This window comes from Ranitomeya variabilis, chromosome 4, assembly GCF_051348905.1.
Source record: "Ranitomeya variabilis isolate aRanVar5 chromosome 4, aRanVar5.hap1, whole genome shotgun sequence".
In the NCBI taxonomy this organism is placed as follows: Eukaryota; Metazoa; Chordata; class Amphibia; order Anura; family Dendrobatidae; genus Ranitomeya; species Ranitomeya variabilis.
The window spans coordinates 221,752,556-221,768,289 of NC_135235.1; the positions used below are offsets into that span (position 1 = coordinate 221,752,556).

Sequence of the window (15,734 nt, forward strand, 5' to 3'; positions counted from 1 at the left end):
CTATTATATAGCTATTTATCTATTATCTATATATCTTTGCATAGAGGGGCTTCTCACAAAATTAGAATATCAAAAAGTTAATTTATTTCAGTTCTTCAATACAAAAATTAAAACCCATATATTATATAGTCATTACACAGTGATCTATTTCAAGCGTTTATTTCTGTTAGTGTTGATGATTATGACTTACAGCCAATGAAACCCAAAAGTCATTATCTCAGTAAGTTAGAATACTTTATAACAGCAGCTTGAAAAATGATTTTAAAATCCGAAATGTTGGCCTACTGAAATGTATGTTTGGTAAATGCACTCAATACTTGGTCGGGGCTCCTTTTGCATCAATTACTGCATCAATGTGGCATGGCATGGAGGTGATCAGCCTATGGCACTGCTGTGGGGTTATGGAAGCCCAGGTTGCTTTAATAGCAGCCTTCAGCTCGTCTGCATTGTTGGGTCTGGTGTCTCATCTTCCTCTTGACAATACTCCATAGATTCTCTTTGGGGTTAAGGTCAGGCGAGTTTGCTGACAATCAAGCCCAGTGATACTGTTGTTTTACACCAGGTATTGGTAGTTTTGGCAGTGTGGACAGGTGACAAGTCCTGCTGGAGAATTACATTTCCATCTCCAAAAAGCTTGTCGGCAGAGGGAAGCAGGAAAGTGCTCTGAAATTTCCTGGTAGACGACTGTGCTGACGTTGGTCTTGATAAAACACAGTGGACCTACACCAGCAGACAACATGGCTCCCCAAACCATCACTGATTGTGGAGACTTCACACTAGACCTCCAGCAGCTTGGATTGTTTCCTCTCCACTCTCCACTCTTCCTCCAGACTCTGGGACCTTGATTCCAAAATGAAATGCAAAATTTACTATCTGAAAACAACACCTTGGATCACTGACAACAGTCCAGTTCTTGTTCTCCTTGGCCCAGGTAAGACGCTTCTGGTGTTGTCTATTGGTCATGAGTGGCCGGACACAAGGAATGCAACACTTGTAGCCCATTTCCTGGATATGTCTGTGTGTGTGGGGGCTCTTGAAGCAATGAATCTTTCCCACATTTTTGAATGGACTTTTCTTAACAATCCTTTCAAGGCTGCGGTTATCCCGGTTGCTTGTGCACCTCTTTCCACCACACTTTTTCCTTCCACTCCACTTTCCATTAATATGCTTGGATATAGCACTCTGTGAACAGACAGCTTCTTTAGCAATGACCTTTTGTGGCTTCCCCTCCTTGTGGAGTTTGTCAATTACTGCTTTCTGGACATCTGTCGAGTCAGCAGTCTTCTCCATGATTGTGAAGCCTACAGAAACCGACTAAGGGACCTTACACAAAAAGAATACGGTAGTGTCTGGTGACTGTATCCACATCAATTAAATGAGGCACATGTTATGTTCATTTCAATTTCACACATATAAAGCTGATGCACCACTTATATGACTCAGATGCCGTACAGACCTGTGAGAACTCATATCGTTATCTGATTAACTCTTAAAGGTAAAAAATGATACACTGACCAAAGACTGAAAATCTGATCACAAAACAATGATGAAAACCGATACTTGTTTGCGTACTGGAAAAATCCCTGATATGTGAATGAGCCTGTACTTTTGGGTTCCTAGATACTTTTAAGCTCATTTTGTGTTTTGTTTACCAAACACTTTATTTTCTGCTTGGTTGTATTTATGGGTATGTGCATATTGAATAGATTGTGTGTGTTTTATATTTATATTTACTTTTGGCCATAATTGTTAATAGTACACTGTTACGATGGTGCTTGGTCCTTAATATTTACCCTATATTGGGATACATATACGCTTATAGCAAAATATGGCCACCTGATCTTTCCTGCTGCTTTACAATTGAATTATATGTACTTTATTTAGACATGCATGAACATGTGTATCAATTTTGTATGTATTTATGCACACCAGAACTCTTTGATTGGGTCATTGAAGTCATTATCGGACCAACAATTTTACCATTACTAGTATCCAGGTATACTCAACATTTTTTATTTATATGTTTATAAAAAGTATATGAAAAAGACAAACAAACGATTGACAACCATGAGTACATAAAAAAACACAAGCAATCAAGTGAAATCCTCACGTAATGTGCTTATATCAAAAGCAACAAAGAAACAACCTTTATTACATATTTTCTCAGACCAAGTGGACATAAATTGTACATGGTTGGAAAGGGAATATCTTACCTATGTGGAAAGAGAGTAAAGCTGTAAAAAAAAAAAAAAAGTGGATGGCAAGACCCCGAAGCGCGTTTCGTGCAGTAGGATCTCGCTTCTTTGTACTCATGGCTATTTGTTTGTCTTTTTCATACACTTTTAATAAACTGTTTATCCAAAAGAAATTTAACTAAAAATCTCTATGCTCCGCATGCTCCTGATATTTTTTTTAAGTTTTTTTTTTTTCACCTGAGATTTATTGCACCAACATTAGGTGTAGGGTCTCATATGTAACATGCGACTGGGTTGTTTGGTTCTAATACTGTACATCATGTAGGTAAGACACAAACATCTTCCTTTAAGCCTTAATTCCATTTATCAGGTAATCCATTGTTTCTCCCTTCACTATGAAATGGAAATGCCAAGGGGTTAATTGAATTAAGAACTGATACCATAGAATTCCAATAGTCATTTCGTACATCAGATGTTTTATTGGATGCATTGATTTTATTGGTATTGCATTGCAGCATGTTCTCATCCAGCGATGAATACTGGACCAGTGTGAAAATTGCACTATACCAGTAACCATAGCTAGATGCACTTTTCATATTGGGTGTGACCAGTCGTAGCTATGACTAAGAATGAACATACCAGAGAATCTGCTTATTACTAGGGAAGAGTGGAGCCATGGAAGTTTGGGTTCTGGTACCTGTCCCGAACTTTAGTCCAAAGTATGGTTTTGGGTACCATAACTGTTCCCGAACTTGAACATAACAAGAACCCCATTGAAAACAATGGGGACTTGAACTTCGGAACTGGAAAAATCTCTCTCTCTGGACCGGACTGCCCCTGGAGCTCTGATCTTCTGATAACTTCCAGGAGAAGTCAGCATATTCAAAGTTTTGCACCGGAACTCTGTATGAACCCCAAACTTTTTAGTTCAGGCTCGCTCATCTCTACTTATTACCACATGCATGTAAGTGTTAGCGATTATGATTGAATAAAGCATTACATTTTTTATCCTTGTTGCTAGAGTTTTATATAATTTTTAGATATGCTGAGCCTTTGCCTCGGATCGACCTAATAATCAGCTTTTTATTATTATTATTATTATTTACTTATTTATTTACTTATTTATTTTTCAATTAATTTATTTATTTATCTTTTAGTTAAAATGTCAGAATGGACACTGCTGATTTTAACTTGACCATTTCTAATATAACTCTGGATTACATCAACCAGTAAGTTTACATTCCTAACTTTTGGTTTCTGTAGTGAAAAATAGGGTTATGCTCAATTCAATTCATATCTATTTCGTCTTTATAATATTTGCCTTAATTTTGTAGAGTCTCTTAGATCTGTTTTAGAAAAAGGTCTTACAAGGAGCAGCCGAGATGGCCAAATCCACTAAACATACAGCAAAAAAACTGTCTTGTCTGAACATACACTTATGATGTTTGATTGATAACAGACAGACTCAAATACATTACTTGGTGTTAAGAGGGCTCATTCGTGTTCTTGACTTTAGTTTATTACTGAAGAACAATGACAATTTTTTACTTGATTGGATTAATCCACTACAAATTTTGAGTTGAATCTTTTCAAACCTACAGGTTCCCACAAATTAAAACAGTTTGCAATTCAATTCATTCAACTTGACTACAACAAAATAATGACCGATACCATTCAACACACTGCTAGAGTCACAAATACAACAGATTTCGACAGTCTTGGTCATGCAAGCATTTCCATGATGCCCAACAGCTATCCCATTACATGGTCTAGTGCCACCAATCATGAGGGACAATCATAGCCAGTATAAAAAAATGGTGGCCGATCAAGCGGCACCATGATTTGCTTTTCCGGTGTAGGGATAGGTCAGAGTGCACAGCTCAGCGTTGAAGACCATTTAATTGCATCAATTGGAAAGAGATGGAGATTTGGAATTTCACTCTTTCCATCTCCTCCAGAGCTACATTATCAATAACTCAGATTGAAAATAATATTTGGGGATGGAAAAAATGTTCTCCAAACCATTCCAAGGCAATTGGAGTACTTGAGATTTGTTGCAAATAAATTGGCCGCAAATAAAATTTGGGGAATTTTTTTTACCAAACCTGCAGAAGTGGTGCATATGTTTCTATTAGACTTTTCCTGTAATTGTTCCACTCCTGGTTTTGGCTACAAATACTGATGTAAAATACTGACCAAATACTGAACCTGTGAACAGGGCCGGACTGGGACTAAAATTCAGCCCTGGCATTTAAGGTTACACAGGCCCACTTGTCACATGGTGACTGTATAATATCTTTGTACACTTGTAGGTTACAAGAAGTGAGGGGAGTGTAACACTACTATATAACATATAACCACAGCTGTATCCAGCATTACAGCTCAGTCCCCATAGAATGTAATGCAGAACAGCCCCCATAGAATGTAATGCAGCACAGCCCCATATAATGTAATGCAGCACAGCCCCATAGAATGTAATGCAGCACAGCCCCCATAGAATGTAATACGGCACAGCCCCCATAGAATGTAATGCAGCACAGCCCCCATAGAATGTAGTTATCACTCATTGATATGTATATAATTAAAAAAAAAAAAAAACTCCCCTCTCCTCGTGCCCCGCGCTGCTCCTGGCTCCAGTCTCAGCAGCTGCAATCTGCCTGCCTGACACACAGCAGGTGCGCAATGATATGATGTCATCACGCACCCGCAGTGTCAGCGCCAGGCAGAGTGGGGAATGATGGGAGAGGGAGTGTCAGCAGACGCTCTCTCCTCCATCATTGCATTCAACTGTACCGGCGTCTATGACGCCGGTATAGTTGAATGCAGGGCGGGGAGTGTGCCGAAAGGGGAGGGAGTGTGCCGACAGCGGGGGGAGTGCGCCGACAGCAGCACATTCGAGCGGCCCACTACTGCCACCGGCCCTTCTGGCATTTGCCAGAACTGCCCGATGGCCAGTCCGGCCCTGCCTGTGAACGTGGCCTAATTAGACAAACACTAATATAACTGCTGCACAGAAATTGAACAATGCTTTTCTTTTTTAGATGTCAAAGAAAAAAGACACAAAAACAAATATATGATTAAAATCCATGATTCCTCAACATGTTTAATGTCATATATAAGAATATTAATATGATTGTGTATGTGAAGTTCACACTTTTATTGTCTGTTTTAATTTTTCATCTTTTGAAAAAATGTAAGCACTAGTGTTGAGCATTCCGATACTGCAAGTATCGGGTATCGGCCGATATTTGCTGTATCGGAATTCCGATACCGAGATCCGATACTTTTGTGGTATCGGGTATCAGTATTGAAACAACATTAATGTGTAAAAGAAAGAATTAAAATAAAAAATATTGCTATACTCACCTCTCCGACGCAGCCTGGACCTCACCGAGGGAACCAGCAGCGTTCTTTGCTTAAAATGCGCGCGTTTCCTTCCTTCCGTGACGTCATGGCTTCTGATTGGTCGTGTGCCGCCCATGTGGCCGCGACGCGACCAATCACAGCAAGCCGTGACGTAATTTTCAGGTCCTTCTAGGCATTCAGTATTTTAAAATTACGTTCCGGCTTTGTGATTGGTCGCGTCGCGGTCACATGGGCGACGCGACCAATCACAAGCCGTGACGTCACAGGAGGCAGGAAACGCGCGCATTTTTAAAATTACATCACGGCTTGTGATTGGTCGCGTCGCCCATGTGGCCGCGACACAACCAATCACAGCAAGCCGTGACGTAATTTCAGGTCCTTCAGGATTTTGAAATTACGTTCTGGCTTGTGATTGGTCGCGTCGCGGTCACATGGGCGACGCGACCAATCACAAGCCGTGACGTCACAGGAGGCTGGACACGCGCGCATTTTAAAATGCGCGCGTGTCCAGCCTCCCGTGACGTCACGGCTTGTGATTGGTCGCGTCGCCCATGTGACCGCGACGCGACCAATCACAAGCCAGAACGTAATTTCAAAATCCTGAAGGACCTGAAATTACGTCACGGCTTGCTGTGATTGGTTGCATCGCGGCCACATGGGCGACGCGACCAATCACAAGCCGTGACGTAATTTTAAAAATGCGCGCGTTTCCTGCCTCCTGTGACGTCACGGCTTGTGATTGGTCGCGTCGCCCATGTGACCGCGACGCGACCAATCACAAGCCAGAACGTAATTTCAAAATCCTGAAGGACCTGAAATTACGTCACGGCTTGCTGTGATTGGTTGCGTCGCGGCCACACGGGCGACGTGACCAATCACAAGCCGTGACGTAATTTTAAAAATGTGCGCGTTTCCTGCCTCCTGTGACGTCACGGCTTGTGATTGGTCGCATCGCCCATGTGACCGCGACGCGACCAATCACAAAGCCGGAACGTAATTTTAAAATACTGAATGCCTAGAAGGACCTGAAAATTACGTCACGGCTTGCTGTGATTGGTCGCGTCGTGGCCACATGGGCGGCACGCGACCAATCACAAGCCGGGACTTCACGTAAGGAAGTAAACGCGCGAATTTTAAGCAAAGAACGCTGCCGGTTCCCTCGGTGAGGTGAGTATAGCAATATTTTTTATTTTAATTCTTTCTTTTACACATTAATATGGATCCCAGGGCCTGAAGGAGAGTTTCCTCTCCTTCAGACCCTGGGAACCATCAGGGATACCGTCCGATACTTGAGTCCCATTGACTTGTATTGGTATCGGGTATCGGTATCGGATTGGATCTGATACTTTGCCGGTATCGGCCGATACTTTCCGATACCGATACTTTCAAGTATCGGACGGTATCGCTCAACACTAGTAAGCACTTAAAAAGGACTTTTCACCAAACTTTTAATTTTTAACTAGGCACAGAATGCAATAGCAGCTGCAAAGCAGGATAAAAAAAATCACGGGATTTGCTGTGACAGAGAGGAGCCAGAAGACCTCAGTGGCTGATTTCTCCTTCTCCTGCACAGATTAGAAGCTCTTTACCTTCCTATTAAATGGTACAAGTTTCTTTTAGCAGTGCAGGGGTTAATCTTAGTTGAGAGCTCCTGGGAGTTTTCCGGCATTAAGGCTCTCAGCTGTGCACTGTTAGCCACTCGCATCTCCTATATAATCGAGGCCATGGCTGTTATGACCCCAATGGCGAGGGTCTCAGAGGAACGTGGAAGTCTGCAGAATACAAAAATCCAGCTCATAGGGCAGTGGTAACTGGGTTGACCATATATCTACTCCTAACGCCAACACTAGAAGTAGCCGGGGATCATTCCTACGTTGATTCTAGATGACACGCGCCAGCCGGAGAATCTAGCTACCCCTAGTAGAGGAAAACAAAGACCTTTCTTGCCTCCAGAGAAGGGGACCCCAAAGCTGGATAGAAGCCCCCCACAAATAATGACGGTGAGGTAAGAGGAAATGACAAACACAGAAATGAATCAGGTTTAGCACAGAGAGGCCCGCTTACTGATAGCAGAATAAAGAAAGGTAACTTATATGGTCAACAAAAACCCTATCAATATCCACACTGGAAATTCAAGAACCCCCGAACCGTCTAACGGTCCGGGGGGAGAACACCAGCCCCCTAGAGCTTCCAGCAAAGGTCAGGATATAGATTTGGAACAAGCTGGACAAAAATACAAAACCAAAACAAATAGCAAAAAGCAAAAGGCAGACTTAGCTGATATAACTGGAACCAGGATCAGTAGACAAGAGCACAGCAGACTAGCTCTGATAACTACGTTGCCAGGCATTGAACTGAAGGTCCAGGGAGCTTATATAGCAACACCCCTAACTAACGACCCAGGTGCGGATAAAAGGAATGACAGAAAAACCAGAGTCAAAAAACTAGTAACCACTAGAGGGAGCAAAAAGCAAATTCACAACAGTACCCCCCCCTTAGTGAGGGGTCACCGAACCCTCACCACGACCACCAGGGCGATCAGGATGAGCGGCATGAAAGGCACGAACTAAATCGGCCGCATGAACATCAGAGGCGACCACCCAGGAATTATCCTCCTGACCATAGCCCTTCCACTTGACCAGGTACTGAAGCCTCCGCCTAGAGAGGCGAGAATCCAAGATCTTCTCCACCACGTACTCCAACTCGCCCTCAACCAACACCGGAGCAGGAGGCTCAGCAGAAGGAACTACAGGCACAATGTACCGCCGCAACAAGGACCTATGAAATACATTGTGAATAGCAAACGACACAGGAAGATCCAGACGAAAAGATACAGGATTAAGGATTTCCAATATCTTGTAAGGCCCAATAAAACGAGGTTTAAATTTGGGAGAGGAGACCTTCATAGGAACAAAGCGGGAAGAAAGCCATACCAAATCCCCAACACGTAGTCGGGGACCCACACCGCGGCGGCGGTTGGCAAAGCGCTGAGCCTTCTCCTGTGACAACTTCAAGTTGTCCACCACATGATTCCAGATCTGCTGCAACCTATCCACCACAGAATCCACCCCAGGACAGTCAGAAGGCTCCACATGACCTGAAGAAAAGCGAGGATGGAAACCAGAGTTGCAGAAAAAAGGCGAAACCAAGGTGGCGGAACTAGCCCGATTATTAAGGGCAAACTCAGCCAACGGCAAGAATGTCACCCAATCGTCCTGATCAGCAGAGACAAAACACCTCAAATAAGCCTCCAAAGTCTGATTGGTTCGCTCCGTCTGTCCATTAGTCTGAGGATGGAAAGCAGACGAAAACGACAAATCAATGCCCATCCTACTACAAAAGGATCGCCAGAACCTGGAAACGAACTGGGATCCTCTGTCTGACACAATATTCTCAGGGATGCCGTGCAAACGAACCACGTTCTGGAAAAACACAGGAACCAGATCGGAAGAGGAAGGCAGCTTAGGCAAAGGAACCAAATGGACCATCTTGGAGAAGCGATCACATATCACCCAGATAACGGACATGCCCTGAGATAGCGGAAGATCAGAAATGAAATCCATGGAGATATGTGTCCAAGGTCTCTTCGGGACAGGCAAGAGCAAACCGCTGGCACGAGAACAGCAAGGCTTAGCTCGAGCACAAGTCCCACAGGACTGCACAAATGACCGCACATCCCTTGACAAGGAAGGCCACCAAAAGGACCTGGCCACCAGATCTCTGGTGCCAAAAATTCCCGGGTGACCTGCCAACACCGAGGAATGAACCTCGGAAATGACTCTGCTGGTCCACTTATCCGGGACAAACAGTCTGTCAGGTGGACAAGACTCAGGCCTATCAGCCTGAAATCTCTGCAACACACGTCGCAGATCCGGAGAAATAGCTGACAAGATAACTCCATCTTTAAGAATACCAACAGGATCAGCGACTCCAGGAGCATCAGGCACAAAGCTCCTAGAAAGAGCATCGGCCTTCACATTCTTTGAACCTGGTAAATACGAGACAACAAAATCAAAGCGGGAGAAAAACAATGACCAGCGGGCCTGTCTCGGATTAAGGCGTTTAGCAGACTCGAGATACATCAGATTTTTGTGATCAGTCAAGACCACCACACGATGCTTAGCACCCTCGAGCCAATGACGCCACTCCTCAAATGCCCATTTCATGGCCAACAACTCCCGATTGCCCACATCATAATTTCGCTCGGCAGGCGAAAACTTCCTAGAGAAAAAGGCACAAGGTTTCATAACAGAGCAACCAGGGCCTCTCTGCGACAAAACGGCCCCTGCCCCAATCTCCGAAGCATCCACCTCAACCTGAAAGGGAAGTGAGACGTCAGGCTGGCACAAAACAGGCGCCGAAGTAAACCGGCGTTTCAACTCCTGGAAAGCCTCCACGGCAGCAGGAGCCCAGTTAGCTACATCGGAGCCCTTCTTGGTCATATCCGTCAAAGGTTTCACAATGCTAGAAAAATTAGCAATAAAACGACGGTAGAAGTTAGCGAAGCCCAAGAACTTCTGAAGACTCTTAACTGACGAGGGCTGAGTCCAATCAAGAATAGCTCGGACCTTGACTGGGTCCATCTCCACAGCAGAAGGGGAAAAAATGAACCCCAAAAAGGGAACCTTCTGTACACCAAAGAGACACTTTGAGCCCTTGACAAACAAAGAATTTTCACGCAAAATTTTAAAGACCAACCTGACCTGCTCCACATGCGAATCCCAATTATCAGAAAAAACCAAAATATCATCCAGATAAACAATCAAAAATTTATCCAGATACTTCCGGAAAATGTCATGCATAAAGGACTGAAAAACTGAAGGCGCATTGGAGAGCCCAAAAGGCATCACCAAGTACTCAAAATGACCTTCGGGCGTATTGAATGCAGTTTTCCATTCATCACCTTGCTTAATGCGCACAAGGTTGTACGCACCACGAAGGTCTATCTTGGTGAACCACTTGGCACCCTTAATCCGGGCAAACAAGTCAGACAACAGCGGTAAAGGATACTGAAATTTGACAGTGATCTTATTTAAAAGCCGATAATCAATACAAGGTCTCAAAGATCCGTCCTTTTTTGCCACAAAAAAGAATCCCGCACCAAGAGGGGAAGAAGACGGACGAATATGTCCTTTCTCCAGAGACTCCTTGATATATGAACGCATAGCGGTATGTTCAGGTACCGACAGATTAAACAGTCTTCCCTTAGGAAACTTACTGCCTGGGATCAAATCTATAGCACAGTCACAGTCCCTATGAGGAGGCAGTGCACTGGACTCAGACTCACTGAAGACATCCTGATAATCAGACAAATACTCCGGAACTTCCGAAGGCGTAGAAGAAGCAATAGACACAGGCAGGGAATCCCCATGAATACCACGACAGCCCCAACTTGAGACTGACATAGCCTTCCAGTCCAGGACTGGATTATGGGTCTGTAACCATGGCAGCCCTAAAACAACCAAATCATGCATTTTATGTAAAACCAGGAAACGTATCACCTCGCGGTGTTCAGGAGTCATGCACATGGTAACCTGTGTCCAATACTGCGGTTTATTTGCTGCCAATGGTGTAGCATCAATACCCCTAAGAGGAATAGGATTTTCTAATGGTTCAAGAGTAAAACCACAGCGCTTAGCAAATGAGAGATCCATGAGACTCAGGGCAGCACCTGAATCTACAAACGCCATGACAGGATAAGATGACAGTGAGCAAATCAAAGTTACAGACAGAATAAATTTAGGTTGCAAATTACCAACGGTGACAGGACTAACAACCTTAGCTATACGTTTAGAGCATGCTGAGATAACATGTGTAGAATCACCACAGTAGTAGCACAAGCCATTCCGGCGTCTATGAATTTTCCGCTCATTTCTAGTCAGGATTCTATCACATTGCATTAAATCAGGTGTCTGTTCAGACAACACCATGAGGGAATTTGCGGTTTTTCTATCACATTGCACCGAATTAGGTGTCTGTTCAGACAACACCATGAGGGAATTTGCGGTTTTGCGCTCCCGCAACCGCCGGTCAATTTGAATCGCCAGTGCCATAGTATCATTCAGACCTGTGGGAATGGGAAAACCCACCATAACATTCTTAATGGCTTCAGAAAGGCCATTTCTAAAATTAGCGGCCAGTGCACACTCGTTCCAATGTGTCAGCACGGACCATTTCCGAAATTTTTGGCAATACACTTCAGCCTCGTCCTGCCCCTGAGACATAGCCAGCAAGGCCTTTTCTGCCTGAATCTCAAGATTGGGTTCCTCATAAAGTAAACCGAGCGCCAGAAAAAACGCATCAAGATCAGCCAATGCCGGATCTCCTGGCGCCAGCGAAAAAGCCCAATCCTGAGGGTCGCCCCGTAAGAACGAAATAACAATTTTTACTTGCTGAGCAGAATCTCCAGATGAACAGGGTCTCAGGGACAAAAATAATTTACAATTATTCACGAAATTCCTAAACTTAAACCTGTCTCCGGAAAACAGTTCAGGAATCGGTATTTTAGGTTCTGACCTAGGATTTCTGATAACATAGTCTTGTATGCCCTGCACACGAGTAGCCAGCTGGTCCACACTTGTAATCAAGGTCTGGACATTCATGTCTGCAGCAAGCATAGCCACTCTGAGGTAAAGGGGAAGAAGAAAAAAAAAAAAAAACTCAGAATCTTCTTTCTTATAATCCCTCTTCTGCAATGCATTAAACATTTAATACTGGCCTGGCAAACTGTTATGACCCCAATGGCGAGGGTCTCAGAGGAACGTGGAAGTCTGCAGAATACAAAAATCCAGCTCATAGGGCAGTGGTAACTGGGTTGACCATATATCTACTCCTAACGCCAACACTAGAAGTAGCCGGGGATCATTCCTACGTTGATTCTAGATGACACGCGCCAGCCGGAGAATCTAGCTACCCCTAGTAGAGGAAAACAAAGACCTTTCTTGCCTCCAGAGAAGGGGACCCCAAAGCTGGATAGAAGCCCCCCACAAATAATGACGGTGAGGTAAGAGGAAATGACAAACACAGAAATGAATCAGGTTTAGCACAGAGAGGCCCGCTTACTGATAGCAGAATAAAGAAAGGTAACTTATATGGTCAACAAAAACCCTATCAATATCCACACTGGAAATTCAAGAACCCCCGAACCGTCTAACGGTCCGGGGGGAGAACACCAGCCCCCTAGAGCTTCCAGCAAAGGTCAGGATATAGATTTGGAACAAGCTGGACAAAAATACAAAACCAAAACAAATAGCAAAAAGCAAAAGGCAGACTTAGCTGATATAACTGGAACCAGGATCAGTAGACAAGAGCACAGCAGACTAGCTCTGATAACTACGTTGCCAGGCATTGAACTGAAGGTCCAGGGAGCTTATATAGCAACACCCCTAACTAACGACCCAGGTGCGGATAAAAGGAATGACAGAAAAACCAGAGTCAAAAAACTAGTAACCACTAGAGGGAGCAAAAAGCAAATTCACAACACATGGCTAGCACTCATTGTCAGAGTGGCTTATGCTGCATGGCTGGAGGTTGTTGTTGTTGGTTATTGGAGAAGGCAATTGGTGGATTTGTCTGATACTGTTGCAAGGTTTTGAGTGTGTGATAATTCACTTTCTTCTCCTCCTTTTGGTTTAACCCCATCCTCCACTCCCTGGTGCATTCCTGTTGTATGCGTGTATATTTGTATCTTTGGTATTTTTTGCTACCCCTGTTCACACTACCTTGTTAATCTGGTTGGTGTATTACAGTACACTACTACTCTCCTCTTCCTTGGGTGGAGAAAGGGTACAGACTGATAATATATTCAGAATCTAAGGCAAGGTACATGGCCCAGGCATCTTCACCATCAGAAGTAATCCAGGGAACATTGTGAACTAGGGCACCCTTAGCATTAGGGACAGGGAGGGAGCCCCTGGTCCCAGGATACCCAAAACAGAGTTGTGACACTAACTCTGACCATGAGTGCTAGCCACGGCCCAGATTATAAAGGAGATGGGAGTGGCTAACAATGCACAGCTGAGAGCCTTAATGAAGGAATGCTTCCAAGAGCTTTCAACTGAGCAAACTAACACCTGCACTGCTAAAAGAAACTTTTGAAATAAAGGTGAATAGCTTCTAATTGGTGCAGGAGAAGGACAAATCAGACTCTGCCATCTGATTTTACAAAAATGTCTTTATTCCGCCATGCGGCCATTATTACATTGTGTGTTCAGTACAACATGTAAAAGTTTGTGAAAGAGCATCTTTAATAGGATCAAGTGTTAGAAAGCTTTTGAAGTATGATATACCATATTACAGATGGCTCAAGGCTCATGGCTGATAGGTCAAGTGAATTGAAAGTTGCTCCCATTACCCTATTCGATTGGTGTTGTCAAACTGTACAAGATTTCTGCTCTTAATTTGAATTGCAAAAAAAAGCTAAAGTCCCATAAGTAAAAAAGAAAATCAAAAGACCTAGGACCTTTTGTTTTGAGATGGGGAAATATAAAGCAATTCACTAGAACCATATCATGGTCTTACGTTTTCTTGTTCTTTTTGCCTTCATAGTTTGCTCATGTATACTGAGCAGATGTTTTAAGTATGAAACTATACATTTTTCGTGAACCTAACCTCTACCTTATCTCATCTTCTTAGGTCATATTTCAAACATAACAGAACAAAATACTTAAGATATAATCCTTATTCTGCAAGTATTTCAAAGAAGACGTCCATTACTTTATACTGCGCCATTTTTGTCCTTGGGACAATTGGCAATGGATTGGTTATCTGGATAACTGGATTCAGAAGTAAGAGGGCAATCAATGCCGTGTGGTTCCTCAACCTGGCCATTGCTGATTTCCTGTGCTGTGCATTTCTTCCTCTGCGAATTACAGAATGGATTCATCTTGGCATGAAATCAAAATTTGCTTTTTGTTCAGTGAACATTATTCAGTTCAATCTAAACATGAATGCCAGTGTTCTTCTCCTGATGGCCATGAGCATTGACCGCTGTGCATCAGTCATTTGGCCAATTTGGGTAAAAGTTCATAAGACTAGAAAACTAGTGAGAATCACTGTAGCGATCATTTGGTCCTTGAGTTTCCTATTGACCGGTTTAGTGTTTTACCTATTTACGTTTTATTTTTGCAACATATCTGAATGGTGTCAATTGCATTCAACTGAGGCAGACACATTCAAAAAGATTACATACATCATTAGACTGATTAGATTAGTAATAATGTTTGTGATCCCATTTCTCATCATCTTCACCAGTTATGTTACCATATTCTTGAGACTTAGAAAAAGTAAGAGATCCCAGAGATCTCAGAGGTCCTACAGGATCATCATCGCTGTTATCTTGTGTTTCTTGATCTGCTGGTCTCCATATTACATCTGGCCACTAACATCCCCGTATGATGGACGATACACTGAGTACTTTACAATAAATATTATCATTACCAACCTGGCTTGCTTCAACAGTTGCATCAATCCAATCATTTATGTTTTTGTAGGCCAAGATTTTCAACAAGGTTTTTTGAGATCAATCCCTTCCAGAATTCGAAGAGCTTTAACTGAACATACTAACCATTCTAGTGAGCAAGAGGGTGTTGAGGATACTCAATCTACAAAGGTTTAATATGTATTCCTCTTAAATTTTTGGAAAACTTTTAACCCACATTTTTAGAATTGTTTGTTGATGCATTATAATCTGACAGGTATTTTAAACTAGGATAGTATTAGCAGTATATTTTGAAGTCAAGAACGTTTTTTTTTCTCTTTGATTCTTATGATGATTCAAATTTTTGTTTAAATTAGTAAAGAGATAACACATAAATCACTATTTCCAGTTTTCTACAGCTCACTTTCAATCTTTGCTGTGTAGACTAAGTCAAGGTCTTCAGAGTCATCTCATTGCTTTAACCCCTTCACCCCCAAGGGTGGTTTACACGTTAATGACCGGGCCCATTTTTACAATTCTGACCACTGTCCCTTTATGAGGTTACAACTCTGGAACGCTTCAACGGATCCCAGTGATTCTGACACTGTTTTCTCGCGACATATTGCACTTCATGATAGTGGTAAAATTTATTTGATATTACATGCGTTATTTGTGAAAAAAACGGAAATTTGGTGAAAATTTTAAAAATTGTGCAATTTTCCAACTTTGAATTTTTATGCAATTAAATCACAGTG

The 15,734-nt window shown here is 42.9% G+C and overlaps 1 protein-coding gene across 1 annotated transcript; it reads left to right on the forward strand.

The window, feature by feature from the left end:
* Positions 1–3,365: 3,365 nt before the first annotated feature.
* Positions 3,366–15,177, forward strand: LOC143767795 (formyl peptide receptor-related sequence 1-like). The gene is made up of 2 exons (XM_077256315.1): positions 3,366–3,424; positions 14,196–15,177. The coding sequence occupies exons 1-2, from the start codon at positions 3,366–3,368 to the stop codon at positions 15,175–15,177; spliced, it is 1,041 nt and encodes a 346-aa protein (XP_077112430.1).
* Positions 15,178–15,734: the final 557 nt, after the last annotated feature.